The 16,769-nt window shown below is 41.4% G+C and overlaps 1 protein-coding gene across 1 annotated transcript in view; it reads right to left on the bottom strand.

Moving 5' to 3' along the window:
* BRF1 (BRF1 general transcription factor IIIB subunit) overlaps positions 1–16,769 on the bottom strand; it is a 170,802-nt gene that overhangs the window by 113,438 nt on the left and 40,595 nt on the right. Inside the window, exon 3 of the mRNA XM_021554502.2 lies at positions 14,804–14,977. Within this exon, the coding sequence (XP_021410177.1) occupies positions 14,804–14,977 (174 nt within the window). The remainder of the gene's footprint in view (positions 1–14,803; positions 14,978–16,769) is intronic.

Here is a 16,769-nt window from a genome sequence, read left to right as displayed (position 1 = left end):
CTGGGAAAATAAAAACTGCCAGTGATATGCTGGGAAAGATCTCCTTAGACGCCTTTCACGGCGTCTTGCAGCAGTTTTATTGTAAGCCAGCAGTCTGATTTCAAATAACATTATCCAGCATGCTGATGGCAAGTTCCTAAAATACAGCTCTGCTCTGAACAACTGAGAATGCTATTGTGAGTCTCGTGTTTACAGCTGCTCACTGATTGTGTCATATTTGCAAAGCTTTCAAGAAAAATGATAACTTTTTTCTCACCAGTGAGATTTATAAATTCAGCCTAGAATTTTCCTAACAAGCTCAGTGCGATACCAGAGCTAGTGCAGAACTTGCTCCTCTTGGTAATTTTAGCTAAAAATTCCAATGAATTTAGCCAATATACTTGGAAAAGTATAGTCTAGCATCTTAGAATATTTAAATAGAAAGCAATATGTAAAACACGGCTCCTACATTATGAGAGGCAGCAGTAAGAGGTATAGATACACAAAGGACACAAAAATATCTATATCTTGATGAACAAGTAATTTTGCTTCCCTTCTGTGCCTCTGTTTCTCCAATCAGAAGATGAGAATACTGACCTTCTCCATAAAACACTATAAATTCTACACCTCCACCAAGACGACCTTCAGCTGGCAGGAGGCAAACTGCAATTAAAGTACTACTGCCACAACTGTTTATGCATTAGGTCAAGAGAATAATATATAATAAATACATTTGTAAAAAAAGAAACACATAGGAGTAACCTTAGAGAAAGAAGCTGAACTAGGTATACCTAGTTCATCTACAAAAGATTGGCCATTCACCTACAAAAGATTCCATTTGTTTGCCTTTCTCCTGACCTCATAATTCCTGTGTTTCAGATTGCACAGCAGCAACAGCTTCAAAAGCAGAATGGGCAGTGTTTGGCCCTGACTCCTCTCTCAGCTTTTAACTCCCCTTACAGATGTGAATCTGGGGTTTGTGCAAGCCTGGAACAGGTTTTAGTCACCAGTACTTTAAAAAAAACCTGAAATTAAAATCAATGAGCACCTGCTGTGTTGACCATCAGAAGACAGATAGCTCCAGACTCTGAGCAAAGAGAAATTCTCCATGCAGAGCACCAGCCAAAAAACCTGCTCTGTGCAGAGACACAGCTCAGCTGCACCCCTGTGCACAGTGTCACCTACCCATCAGTTCTCCAAGGCCCCAGGAACACCAGCTCAGGGACACTGGCACTGCAATGGAAGCTGCTCACTGTGACTCCAGCAAAGCTGAACAGCTGGTCTGCCATGTTCTTAAAGCCAAGCTGTTGAGACATCATGGCCTGGCTTGCTGGCCTAGGCAAGCATTAAACTGGCCGGACTGCCAGGTTTGGAGGGCTGTGGTTAATAATACAAAGTGCAATTAGCAGCCAGCTGCTGCAAGCATCCCTCGGGGCCAATGGTGTCTCCACCAGCAGTGGGACAGGGAGGCAGAGCCACCCCGGGCAGATGGCACCGAGCTGAGAGCTGCCCTACAGCAGAGGGTGGGGCTGCACTCACAGGGACCTTAGGAGGATGGAGAACTGGGCTGACAGGAGCTGCATCTGTCTTCCAACTTCCTAAAAAGCCTCCCATGCAAAGACAGAGTAACCCTTTGCTACAGTACAGGCTGGGGTTGACCCAGGAAAAAACAGCTGGCACAAAGGAGCTGCATGTCCCCACAGAAAAGCTGAGCAGCAGCCAGCACTGGGCTCTTGCACTGAGAAAGGCCAAACAGGTACTGAGTTGTGTTAGCAAAAGTGCAGCCAGCAGTCCAGGGAAGTGGATATTCTCCTCTATTGACTATCAGTGAGGCTGCACCTGGAGAGCCTTGGCCAGATCTGGGTTCTCCAGTGCAACACCAGAGTGACACTGACATGGCTGAGGGCATGGAACGTGATTTACAAGGAAAAGCTGAGAGAGCCTGGCTTGTCAGCCTGGCTTTAAGGGACACCTAACACTCTCTGCCTAATGAGAAGATACAGAGGAGCCAAATTCTTCTCAGAAGCAAACTGTGGCAAGAAAAAATCTGTTTACATATTTGGAAACAAACCCCTTTGGCATGACGGTAGGAAAGCCCAGAGAGAACACGGCACGTCCATTGCTAAAAACAATCAACATTCAACCAGAGCAGGGCTTCAGGAATCTACTGAGCATGTAAGCAGGGAATTGAGAAATTACTTCCATAGGCCCCTTCTAATCTAAATGATTCCACAATCCTGCATAGGGCACAGGCTTTTCTACATATTTCATCACCTTTAGATACATTACCTATACAAACATTTCCCTGTATCACATCTCTGGGTGCTGGAGAAACAGTGGGAAATACACTGTATTGTCTTTTATCCTACCATGTCAGTAGGAAGGAGTGTTGTAATGAAACAATTCTGTCAAGCTACATTTTGAAGCTTCTTTATGTGATGCTGCCCTCATGTTGTGGTTACTACGTCTCAAAGTTCTCAGCTCCTGATGGTGCTCCCAAATTCTCCAGTGAAACAGAAGGAAAAGTGACCAGTTCACAGCTCTGCTGGGAGGGCTGCCAACATTATCAGCAGAAATCAAGGACTGAAGCATTCTCTTGTTTCACCATTGAATGACTGTGAGAAACAGCTGAGACACTGAAGCCACCCATTCAAAGTCTGAGGAATGAGAACAGCAGCAATCAATACCTGAGCTGCTTTCCTCTGCCACAGGGAGAGTTTAGAGTCAAGGTGAATGATAATAAATATTAAACTGGACATTGACAAAAAGCATTTTTCCACTGAAAAACTATAATCTGAATATGCACTGGAAATAATTACTGGCAATGTACTGGGTCCTCCAGATGTGACAAGAATGCAATGATCTGGGAGTCCCTCAGAGACAGAAGCACAGATGCAATCCAGCTGCTGCATCCTCTAGAAGATTGATCCTGTAAGGACCAGAAGTTTTCAAATGGAAAAGAAAATTCAGCTTAAATTCGACAGAAGTTAAAAGCACTCACATGGGAAAACCAAACTTTGAACTCCAGATAAATATAAATCGAATGTTCTCTGATCCCAGGTACCAAGTGAGAGGCAGCAGCTGCAACCTCCTGATGGCTCTTTAAAAGAAGACTTCCTCAGTAATGACTAAAAATTATTTTGCATTTCTTTCCTCATTTCCCCGGAGATCAAGGATGGTGCACTGGCGACTTCAATGGCAAATTTCAAAAGAATTAGTCTCAATTTAGACAGCCCAGCTCTTTTGTCCAAAAGTGAGAGTCAAAGAAAAGCATTTATAATCTTACAGCCTTCAGAGATGAATAAGCAGAACTGCATTACTCTGAACCCATGGGTTCATTATGGAAAGAAAAAAAGAGTATTTTTAATGCAAGTGAACTAGAATGGGGCAAAATCCTTGCAAAGTGAGGGCACAGAGGTGCTTTCTCAGAAACAAGCAGGTTCAGGTAACCTCTCAAATTTTCTGCAGTCTAATTTGAAACACCAGCTCCTTGTTTGCCCTAGAGTTGTGCCACACATTACAGCCCCTGAAATGACAAAACCAACTTTGTTTTCCCTTGGAAGCTGCAAGGCCACTACAGGCACAATAGAAAGTTTAAAAGACCAGTTGCAGAAGGAAAAATACTGTAAAACAGATAAGCTGAGAATTTCTCCTGACAATAAGACAGAGGCAATGTTTGGAGTTCTGGTTTTTACGCAATAAGGACTTTTCTATTTCGGTTAATACATGTCATGTTGCTGAATATGCATTTACACTGCACAGTCTTCTCTCAATATTAAAAATATTATAGCCTTGTTCTCCACACTAAAAGGTTTCTTTTTTTCAGTCTGTATATCTCCCCTCTTTCAAAATTTGCTTTCCATTATGACATATCACAACAAAAAATACATTGTTCACTATTCCTCCTTGCATATCAACACAAAAGGAATGTGAAGAGCACTCGGATTTCTACTCCCTGCCTAGGCATAAGATAAGACTTTATTTTTGGGAGCCAAGCTGCTCCTTCATTGAAGAAACAGCAATATATCTCAATTTAAAAAATACTGATTAGCAAATCTCATAGCACTTTACTAACACATGCAGCCAAAACAACACTGAGACTACTGTGTTTCTCCCAAACTGGAAGGATGTTGAAAACTTAAATGATTCACTTACATCTGATCTAAAGATGAGAGCTCCGCAATTTATGTTTTATTGTCAAATGTTTAAAGGATTAAATCTAACTAAAATACACAATACACAAGCTTCAGAGCACATGTTATCTTTAACATCTTATTTCCAATTAGCAAGTCAAAATAAAGAAGACATGGGGAACATCTGGCTTCAAAAGAAAAGCTCTGGAAGAAATCAAGATTTTGGTTCTTTTGGGCCTCATTTAAGGCTGCTATTTTCCCAGACTCTTGAATCTGGGAGAGATGTAAAGATTATTCTCTTTCTCAAAGAGGGGAAAATAGCAGACATACCACCATGTGATTGAGTATTACATCATTCATACTTACAACAATACTGAGCCAGTCTGGCAGTTGAACTGAAAAGACATTTCCTTTTGCCTTCGAGGAAGGACATGGACCTGCCATAAAGGCAGATGAAACAGGGAAAAGTTAGAAAAGGCTCAGCTCTCCATTGCACTTGGCATGAATTACAAAATGCTAAAAATGTTTCATTGAGGAGCAATTCCAGTATGAGGTTTACATATGAAAATTACATCATGCAAACAAAATGCTAGTGACAAACATCTGAAGGAAAAAAGACAGCTTTTGAGAAGGACCTTTACCCATTTTTAAAAGGCTTATACTTTACTGGGATGTAAGAAATCATTATCAAGACCACTCTCAAGATATAAGGCCGGGTCAGGTGTGAGGATGAATCCTGTTTTTACAAAACAAATCTGACAGGTAATATTGTTTCTCTGATATACCTTCACTTTGTTCTTAAGACATCAAAAACTGCCAAGACAGAAAAAGCTGCACAAGTCTTAAGAATAGGATGAAAGTGGACACAATTTGAGAAAACCTCAAGCTAAAATATTTGCAGATTGCAAGCACAGAAGGGCTTATAGGTCTCAACACACTGACTTTTGTTCACTCTATTTTGCATTACTGATCTTAATTAATCTAATAAAATGCATTTGTGTTCTGAGGCAGCATTCTTACTGCATTAAAATTCAAATACACAATCTTGTATTTTAATGAAAGAAAGCATTTCATTTTCTAATTGACTTTTAAAGTATTAAAATGCATAAAATATTAGTGATGGCTACAAGCAGGAATATTTTTCAGTGACCAAATCAAAACTATCAACCATCATTGATCATGTTTGCTGTCAGCATTTCTTTAAACAAAGCATCAGGTAACGCTTTTTTTCTTTTTTTTTTTCCCTTAAGAGGAGCTTGGCCATGCAGGGAAGGAAGGGGAAGCATCTCCTCCTCATCCCACACCATATCCAGCATATCCTCTGACAAAAGCAAGAATGTACAGCTGCACAGTAACCAGCTGTACCCCACTGTTTTTATTCAGCTGGTGTTAGCAACATATTACCTCCCATCAGGTCAAAACACCACCCAGTTATAATTCTGGTTTTGCTGACACAAGCCCCAAAATTCAGATGCAGAGATAAACCATATTAAGCAGAGAGCCAACTTAATTATTTCCTCTTTTAAACAAGCTTTAAGAAGATTGTTAAATATTTATTTTCACAAGCATGCAAGGATTGCTGAAGGTCAGAGACATCAGAGGTGTGATCCCTTCCTTATCATCCCTCCTTTGTATTCATTTCCCTGGAAGGAGGCCTCCCTGCCATCACATTTCCCTCCCATCATCCATCACCCAGAACTCATCCTGACGTTGTTCCTGTGGTTATCCCCCATGCCCCTGCCACCACCTTTCAGTTCACTCCCTCCCAGTGCTGCCAGTGAGGGCTGTCCCTTGTATTTCTACCCCAGAATTACTGATGCCTTTGTATTTCTTCTGCTCCTGCTTTTTTCCTTGTTTCACCTTTACCATGAGAATGTCTCATCCATTCAGACACCCCAGACTGGAAGTTAATTACTAAGAGGACAGACCATGCAATTCATTTCATTAATTATTATTTTTATGCAATAACAAACCAGTATTGCACATTAAAAATCTGGCTCAGATGCTTCTGCTGTATTTCTGGGTTACACAAGGCCTGACGTGGTGACAGAGCACAGGGTTGCCAAACACTTCTACTCATACAAAATGCAATTCAAGCCCACAGTGACTAAAGCTTCAGTGAACCTACTACAGATTCCTGCCCCTTCATTTCAAAAGGCAACAGTGATTTTTGTTTGTCCCAACACAGGAAGGTATGATGGGCAAGGGCAAAGGACCTCCAGAATTAAAACAATGTAGGTGCAGCAGCTCTACTGACTGTAGACCACAGGGGTTTCAGCAGTCATAGAATACCCTGAGTTCAAAAGAACCCACAAGAATCATCTAAGTCCAACTCCGGAGCCTGCACAGAACACCTGAAGAATCACACCACACGTCCAAGAGCATTGTCCAAATGTTTCTTGAGCTCTGTCAGGCTTTGTGCTGTGATCACTTCCCTGAGGAGCTGTTCCAAATCACTCTCTGGGTGAAGAACCTTTTCCTGATATCCAACCTAAAGCTCCCCTGACACAGCTTCAGGCCATTTCCTTGGGTCCTGTCACTACCACCACAGAAAAGACAAAGTGTCTGCCCTTCCTCTTCCCCCATTTAGGCTGCAATGAGGTCTCCCCTCAGCCTCCTCTTTTCCAGGCTGAATGACCCCCAAGACCTCAGCTGCCCCTCTGTGGCCTTCCCTCACAGCTGTTCACCATCCTCACGGCTCTCCTTTGGACACTCTAACAACTTCATGTCTTTTTCTACATCGTGGTGCCCAAAACTGCAGCCAGGACTGGAGGTGAGGCCACTCCAGTGCTGTGCTTTGAGAAAAAACTGCACAGAGAGAGACTTGAAACACTCTGCTCCGCAAAGCAATAAAGCATTTCTGCAGATAGATTTCAAAAGAGTATTATTTGGACCTCTACTGTTCAAAATTTCCCCTAAATGAGGAAAACAAAGCTATCAACACCAGCCAAAACCTGTAATCTTGATAGGCCATCTTGTGACCCTGTCCCCCTCTCCATCTCTGCAGATGGTTTGTTCAATGCTGCATTATGGAAAAGCTGACAATTTGAGCCACCTGCTGTGTACCAACATCCTGAAAGGAAAAAAGTTGGTCACCTCTCTACACAAAAGCTGGTGAGAATTTCATCAGTGAATTTAATGGGGCATGATCAGGTCTCCCCTTGGCAGGACCAAAGGTCAAGCTCTATTTTATCCAGAGTTAGTAACAAGTGAACAGAAAAGCAAATTTTCAGAGTGTGCAGTTCTTAAACAAAACACTAGCCTGAGCACACACGTATGCGTGCAAAATTGCAATCCTCCTGCTTCTTTTGGCTGATATATTTAGAAATCCTATTAGCTGGAGAGATCAACATTCTTATCTGAATTTCCAGGATGCTGTAACATGCAAAATTAGAGCAGCTCTCTTAAGTGGGTCAATTATCACTACTGCACTTACAGCAGCTTTTCCACTCCCTCCCTGCAGCATCCGTAATGGGCATTTAGCACAAGGATTTCAGCAGTCAGATGTTGAGTTGACACAAACCACAATGTAAAGTTCCCTTCCCCTTTTATATTTTCAGAATCTTAAAGGAACAAAGGCAATCACCCAAGTACAGAATCTCCACATTAAAATCGCAGGCTCCCAGCAGAAAGCTTCGATGACTTCCAGAACAGGGCACCCCGCAGGATAATTCCAGGCAGCAATCACACTCACTGCTCTCCTGCCACATCTGAGTCAGGCACAAATAAGGTTTATAGCTTTCCCCTCCAAGGGATGAGAGGAGAACCTGAGGGCCACTAATCATGTCCCCAGCCCTGTCCCCCAGGGTGCAGGGCCACACAACCAGTTTGAAAGGCTTCAGGTTATTATCTCCTCAAGAAGGAATTCTCTTTAAAATTAAAAACACTGCAAAGTACCAGACATAAGTGGAGCAATTCAAGCACCCAGCACCACTTCAGATGCTACAAAGACATCCAGAGGAAACACAGGCTCTCCTGCAACACAGCTGGAGGCCAGGTGAGATATCTGAGAGGAATCTGCCTCACTGCCCCACTGCTGCCACCCATGAGCAGCCCTGGCAGTAAGGGGATGCAGCAGGGAAGAGGACAGAGCCACGCAGGGGAATACATGATGTCAACGAGCACATGGAAAGGAAAATTTTACTTTCCCACCAACTGGAAACATGAAACACATCATTCTCTCAGCACCACACTTGCTTTATACATATCTCTTTATAGGGAAAAAAATGTGTGAGGCAGCACTGCAAGTGAAAGATTAAATGATTCTCCTTCATTCCATGGAAAAGCAGACTGGATCTGCAGGCTGCAGGTCATGAGCCCTGCTGCTGAAATTTCAACAGATCCAGTCCTGGCTGGAGGAGAGGGTGACAGAGAGAAATTAAGGTGCAGAAATTAAATTTCTATTGCTGTCCCTGGCTGCCCTCTTCTCTACATCTCCAGCATTTTCTCGTGTGGTACTAAATAGGAATGATCACAAAAGCCAAGCATTACCAAACACCTAGCTCTTTGGAAATCTATGCAAATTACATGGGGCAACAACAGTCACACTGTATTTAAGGCAGCAATTTTTCCTTAATAGATGAAACTCTTACAGCTAAAATCCATCCACTCAAAAACAGAGCAATTTTAAGTCTTCATGTTGAAATTATGTGAACAAGGCTTTTGCAAGCCTTCAAGTTCAAGCAAATGCTTCATTAGGAAACATTTCTTCACCAAGAATGTGGTCAAACACTGGAACAGAGTTCCTAGAGAGGTGGTCAAATCCCTCAGGTTGTCAGTGCTTAAGAAGCATTTGGAAAATGCCCTTAACAACATGGTATAACTTTTGGTCAGCCCTGAATTGGTCAGGCAGCTGGATTAGGTCACTTCCAACTGAAAATATTCTACTCAACTTACTATGAAGATCTTGGCATCTCATTACACACAGTGAAATGAAGTAATTTGCCTCAGTAAATATTATGTGTATTTTAACCGTGCAATTTAAAATCCATTTTTATTCTCATATGTCCTTGTCACACTCCACACTTGAACAAAACACATTTTCAATGCAACACCAGTTAATAAAAAAAAAGTAAAAGGTCAGTTACTAAAAAGAAAGTCTTTAACCAGAGAGAAATAGAAACTGGTTTTATTAACCTCCCTAACCACAGCTTTAAATTTTTCTTGATTAAAGCCTAATTTCAAAAGTTAACTTTTTAATCAGAACACTAGGGCCTGCTGGCTCCAGGAAGTTTTAGTAGAGGTCAAAAGATTGCTGGAGAACTAATTTTTTATTTCTAATAAAAAAGGAAGTCTTGCCCTTTTCTTTGCAAAGACAGACCTTGAAGTGTTAGTACAGAAACAAAGATCGTATCCATCTAAGGTTCTCATGGTGAAGTTGTACAAAGCTTCCCAAGACCACATGGAGCCAACAGAGCTGCCAATGCTTGCAGGGAATTAGCTGAACTCTTCTTGCAAAGACCAACGTGGCAGAAAAGTCTAGGAGCTGCTGCCTAACCAAGGATTAGAGACCAGTTCCCCATTCCATCACAGATTTTCTGGGTAACTCTGAATATGTCACTTAGCCTCAGTTCTGCACCTGGAAATGAAGATAAATACTGGCAACTTCCCTTTCTGTGACATGAAAATAAACACATTAAAGCAGGAGACTTTCAAATAGCTTGGCAATAAAGTACAAGTACTGCAGACAGATAGGAAATAACAAAGTGCTGCCCCATTCATCTGCCCAGCTTTTTCCCAAACCCTCCTTGCCTGCTGGGATCCGGCAATGCCTTCGTGATCTTCCCTCAAACAAACGGGAGGTTCACAGGGCAGAGGAAGCCAGGGAGGAAAAGCTCCTTATGCTTTCCCACCCAGCTCAAGTTCACATCTGAAGGACTTGTAGGCACCAAACATTCTCCTGACAGCCTTCTGCTCCCCACGCCCAAACTGAAGAAGTTATTTTCCTTATACATTTCTCAGAAACGCTCTTTTGCAAACAACTCAGGAGAGAGACCTCACTTGGCTGCCTTGGTCTGACCCCAGGAGGATCCCACCTCTGCTCTCTGACAAAAAAGAGCTACCAAAGACCCCCTGAATAATTCAACCTCAACCTCAGAGGCTGCGCAGCCCAGAGTCTCCCCTCATTGAGATCAGCTTTACAGGAGGGAGAAAATCCTGCCCTGAATTTACTTTCAGAGGCACACAGGGATATTTACATAGGATGGCTACTGAGACTAGGGCTAGGGACTCTTCTCATGTGGAAAAGGTCTTATTTACTATGCTCTGACAAGACAGGATTTGGTTTACAACTAAAGGTGCATTTTTCAGAGAGCTTCAAAGGAAAGGAATAAATAAATAGTATTAAAAATGCGCATGTGTGTGGGATAAAACACATTTACTATGTGCTATAATGTTGCTATAACAGACCCCAGGTGGTAGCACTGGAAAATATTACACCAAAGAGTGGACAGTTGTACAGCTTTTCTAACCGTTGTATTCAGTACCAGGATTACAAACAGAATGAAATGTTCCTTGATTAAAACAAACTGCTATCCTACCTGTTAAATCCTGGCCAGGCTGTCATTGTTCCTGAGTGAGCCTGGGGCAGCCACAGGTTACAGCTGAGGCCAGAAGTCACTCAGACACCCTGCCTGGCTCTTCCCAAGTTCCCTCTCAGGAACAGTGAGAGCAGCTAAAGCGCCCTTTGTTTCCATTCTAACGTGTGCAGGGGTGGAAAAGCTGTTCAAAACATTAGAGAGAAACAACTCAGGGCTGTTACTATTCCAAGAAACAAATTAAAAGGCAGAGTCTGAACTGCCCAGAGCGCTGGCAGTGCCAGACAAAGTCAGACGTCACTGGAACGCTCAGCATCACTCAGACCCTGGGAGAGGCACAACAGGTTCCATCACACCTGAGGGTTTAGAAACCAGATGGATTTTCTGCATTATATCTTTACTTCTGACACTGATAATGCAGACACATCGATGCTTTTTTTAAAGAGACTAATAAATTGAAGTTTTTATAGGCCACTCATCAGAAGGATGAAACACCTCCCAGATCCAGCTAATAGTTAGCAAGCTGTTTTCCCTGGAAAACATTAACACTGACAAGCAATAAAGGAAGGCAAATGAAAAGCTACGCCAAAGTGGCTGCACTGGGGAGGGTTGGTGTCACATAACCTAATAAAACCATAAACTGATGTTAAATCAATTCACATCTCAAATAATACATACAAAACTTTCCAAAGGATTACAAATAAAAGCTGCTCTTCAGATTAATAATTTTTTATTTTCTCCTTAAGTTGTGGAACTATTTTTTCAGATCAAAAAAATTTGAGTTACCAGAATATTTTGCATTTTTGCATTAATTAAATAACGCATAAGAACCAAGGAGAACATAATGTTTTCCTACTTCAGGCTGAGGTTTATTCAGGCATAATTCAGACTGCTCTAGTAGACTCAGTTAAAGTATTCTTCACATTTTCACAGAGGCTGGCTGGCGACATGTATATTATGAAAAAAAGAAGAATAAGCAGATAACCATGTCAGATAAATGCATTCCACTCCCTCAAACTGAACTTGCAGACACAATTAAATTCTCTTTTCCCTCTCCAAATGCTTCCCACTCCTTTGGTTCTGCCACAAGAACACAACATTTCTTGTCACTTCAGTCCCTTACTACATCTCCCCAGGCATTTTTGCTCCTTCTACCACACAACTTTTTAAGCAACTACTTAGTGATGTCTTCTACTGCTAACACTATGCTGTTCCCAGGTAACATCTCCTGCCTCCAGAACTCCCAAGTCACTTGGATAACTCATTTGGGCCACCCAAAATTAGTGAGCTGCCCCTCAGTTCTGAGGATGCTGCTGCCCTTCACTACTTCTTCCACATCACCTCTTTCCTCTAAAATACTTTCATCAATCTTCAGCTTTTAATTTCCTTTTCCAAATTTCTCCCACAGTTCTTTGTTAGAATTCTAAAATGAACACAATGACAATGAACTTGAAACTCAGGACCCTGGCTGTGCAGTGTATTTACATGTTGAAGTGTTAAAAATACTGCATGTCCTCTGTACAGAATTACTCAGTGTACTGCTCCTCTTTCCAAGCCCTCCTCTGCACCTTCTCCAGAAGACCAAAACCAATGGCAAGTTTATTACTCTGAATATGGATTTTAATTCTTGCTAAAGCATTTTGTCACGTGGCCATCCTCTCTACACCTGCTCTTGGCCCCTCCGCTCCACAGGCCCTGGGAACACCCCTGCCTCTGTGGCCCAGGTCTGTACTGCCAGATTTAAGCTGGGAACAAGTATAACATGCTGATAATGATCATCATAATTAATCTACAGAGCCCTGAACATATCTTAGTTTCAAAGGTCAGCAATTTGCACCCGTGTCCCTCAAGTTTCAATGAAAGGAAAAGATACCAGAAGAGGAATTTGTATTTCAATGTTGAGAGTCCATAATTTATTTGGGCTTCGTTGTTTGAACTACATGGGATTTTAAATAGTAGTAGAAAACAAAATAAAACAAAACAAGCATACAAGCAAAACCATAGCAGAACACAGGCAGAAGCTGAATGAATGCCCTCTCCCAAAGTGACGAAGGTTAAATTCTTAATGTCAAGTACAAAATAAGGTTTAGCTAATGTATTAAAAAAAAAAAAAAGCTATTAAAAGTTGAGCCTTATGGACATGCACTACAACCTTTTCATTCCCAGCAAATGAGGGTGGAGTATTATTGCTATAGAAATACAGAACTCTTTGCAGTTTTATTCATACTTTACTCCTAGTATTTTATGTGAAGTGTCACACAGGACATTATCTCCATTTAACAAAGAACACTGGGGAATTCATTTAGGGATTTATTAAGTGTCAACTGGACTAGTACATCTTGCACATAAGCGGGATACATGCTGAAATACTTTAAAGAAAGTTAAAAAGCAAGTGAATTATTTTTGCTTTATTTGTTTGCTACATGTTAGCACCACTTGCTGCACAGATGGCTGTACATTGCAGTGTACCTATCTGCCTCTTACAGCCCACATTTCTTCAAATCCTTTTTATCCCTATCAGTGGGGAAAAATGGATTTGCAAATTACAGCTGGGCTATCATTCAGAAGTATCAAATAACAACTGTAAAAAAATTACTTTAAACATGACATGAGCATAGATATAACACAGAATCATAAAAGGGATCTTAGAAATAATTTATTTTCAACATCCCTGCCGTGGGCAGAAACACCTTCCACCAGACCAGGTTGTTTAGAGCCCTATCCAGCCTGGCCTTGAACACTGCCAAGAATGGGGCAGCCACAGCTGCTCTGGCTGTGCCAGGGCCTCAGTTTCCTCACTGTAAATAATTTTTTAATAGCTAATCTAATCCCACCCTCTTTCAGGAAGTTACCTGGAAGATATATTATCAAAATATTGGTAACACCTTAAAATCAACACTGTCTTTATGGCAATGATAGAGTGTTCCTGTTCAAAGTTCACATGGAGACTTTACAGTAGGAAAAACTAGTGTAATAGGCAAGCCTGCCTTTTAATTCCATTATGACTGCAATACCATATTTTTTTAAACATGCAAACAATTACCACAACACTACTACAAGATCAGAAAGTACTACTTTTAGAATACTGAATATATTTTCTGAAACGACAAAAAATATCTCAGTCTTAAAAGGAAAGCTAAATTTTTCAACTGCAAAAATATAAAATGAGAGCAGCAATCTTGAAAAAGCATCAAATCAGAATGCTGAAGATGTGGACAAACTGTTTGAAAGTAGAAAGAAACTAAACACAGAATTGTAGAATGATAAAATGATAGAATGGTTTGGGAGTTGGAAGGGACCTTAAAATACATCCAGTTCCAACACCCCTGCCATAGGCAGGGACAGCTTTCACTAGACCAGGTTGCTCAGAGCCAGAGCAACAGAAATAATTGTTTGATATTAAACTCTGAATTCCAGCAACTAAAACACAACACAAAATAAATAAAAATATATGAAACAAATTTATTTGGATGTCATCAGTATTTAAAGCTTATGTGGATTTTAATTAATCTCCCCAAGACAAAAATAGAGATGGTAAAGCAGGGAGTACTCACTTGGAAATATGTCCTGTGTGCACCTCCAGCCACTGATTTCATGTATGATTTTTGAACAAATTTCAGAACTTATAAAATATCTTTTTTTTCAAGAACTAAAACAGGAGTGATACTGTCCTTCCTGCAAATATCAGCAGAAGGAAATCCAAATATGTTGATGAAAAACCCACTGGAACACTAATGTATTCTCTGATGCTGACACTGCAGGAGGTTTGGGGTTAACTGTCATTTACTTTAAAAGAGAAAAACAAAATAAAAAAATAATACTTCACAAATAATAAACCCTAGCAAAGCACAAGGGAAGTACAATTTCATACTCAAAGCAAATGTTGCGAATGAAGAAATTCAGAATTAGTGATGAGAATCAGTGACATTTATAGCATTAAATACTAAGCATTGTGCATTTAGAAAGGGAACAAATTTACTTGAACCACAGGAAACACTCCTATTCGCTTCCATGTATAAAACCAGCAATGACCAAGTTAGCCCTTAAACACCTACCTTTTCACACTTTGAAACAAGGTTTCAGTGGGATAGTTGACTTGCTAAAAGCAGGTCTTCTATTAATTTACATTTTATAACTTTTATAATAAAAGGATACGAGGAGTTCCTTCTGTCCTACACACCAGGTAGAGACAGGCAGCAATGACGTGGGTCCTCTTTCTGCCCCGGGTTAGATGTTTGCTCACAGCCATCTTGAAAAAATTAAAGGCAGTATCCAGACAATGTTGATTGAGTTGAAGCTGGTTTCCCAAGTGGTGAATCTGACGCTTCCCTAGGAAAATTAACAAGGAAAACAACAGCTTAACAACTATGCGGTTAATGTGCTTTTAGGCTGGGGTCTTTTAGTGTTGGGGTGGTTTTTTAAGACAAAATTAAGGAGGTGGATTTTGGATTTCATCTCTTCATGAAAAAAAAAAAAAAAAGCTTTGTTTTGGACTGCTAAAATTGAAATATATGCAATCAATGAGCTCTGGAAAATTAAGCCACAAACATCAGTCCCACAGAGGATCCAAGCCATAAGCAAGACTTCTCAGACAAAAGATTATGCCCCCTCCCTTAACATCATTTGCCAATTAGCACTTGATTAGCTGTAGCCAAAAACCAGAGGTCATGATGTGTTTGACACTGATGTGCAAACAGAGATGCTTTTCTGCAGCTCTCCAAGAAGTGATGGAGTTTGCTGCTTCTCTGTCCACAAATGAAGTCCACAAGGACAGAGCTCAGCTCCTGGCTTGCCCGTGATCCCAACGATGGGAGGCACTTCCTTCCTCCAAACACTTTTCACACCCCAGCCTTCATTTGAGGCTTGTCTGCCAGACTACTTAGATTAGCTTGTGCCTTCAGGAAACAAATGTGCCTTCACCCTTAAAACAATAAAAAGAAAAAAATGTGTTTTGGATGATTCATGGCAGGAAGTGGTCCAGTTGCTGGGACAGATGCGGGAAGCGAGGTCCAATCCGTCCCCACAGCTCCAGCTTCAGAAGGATGTGCCGAAAAGACAGCTCAAGAAAAAGATGGGGGAAGTCATGAGGAAAACAGAGCACTCAAGTTCATCAGCATACGGGGTCAGACAGCACATCAAGAAAAATCCTTTAATTCAGTGTGCCGGGCAGATGTTTCCAGCACATGTATTTACAGGAAACTCATCTGTTCCCTCCAGAGATGTCAGGAGCAGCTTGTGGAAGGGGCACAAAGGTGCCTGCCACGCCCACCACTCCTCACAGGAGGTGATGGCGACCACAAGATGCTTCCCAGAACACCACCAGCTCCTGCACAGATCACACATCTCAATGCAAACCCCTACACCATCATCACTAATACCATGGTGAAAAAGTTTTACCTCTGAACACCTTTTTGCCAAAGATGCTGGTTTTAACAAGGAGTGACTCCAGCCAGGCAGCTGGGCTCAGTGGGACTCCAGCCAAACAGGAGCTGCCATAAAGCAGCAGCTTCTCCTTCCTGCACACGTGGAAATTATTGCACTCAACACCAAGATATCCTTTGAGGCACATAGGTCAACCAGGTGTAACGTGTTTGGACGGTGAAGTAAGAGCAGAGGAAGGATCCAACACCCTCCCTGGGAGGTGTGGGCACGATAAGCTACTCAAGGATAATCCAAAGCCCATTAGGTGAACAGTTTTTCCACTGCCATCAGCAGGCCCTGGACTGGCACTCACCAGCCTCAAATAGAAATACCACATCTTCCTAAAATTAAGGTACTAACTAGCACCTGGTATTTCCAGAATTTTATTTCACACTCCACAGTCTGTATGGTGCTTCTTCTGTCCCCAAGGAAGAATCAGTTTATACTTATTTTTGGTGGGGGGGAATGCAATTGAGTACTAAAAACTCATTTTGCAGCAGCAGCAAACCAGCTTCCCTTCAAAAACAAAGAACACATCAAAAAAGGAAAAAAAATAACATAGAGGAAGATACTTGAAATTAATTTCTTTCATAAGCTATTTTCACCACTGAGCTGCTCCCATCCCCAAGCTACCATTAATATTCTGAGCATTTAACCTTTTCCTAATTTCAAATGTTAAAATATAATTAATTCATCATAA

The sequence above is a fragment of the Lonchura striata genome, chromosome 6 (genome assembly GCF_046129695.1).
Source record: "Lonchura striata isolate bLonStr1 chromosome 6, bLonStr1.mat, whole genome shotgun sequence".
NCBI lineage: Eukaryota > Metazoa > Chordata > Aves > Passeriformes > Estrildidae > Lonchura > Lonchura striata.
This window is presented reverse-complemented; position numbering and strand designations above follow the sequence as displayed.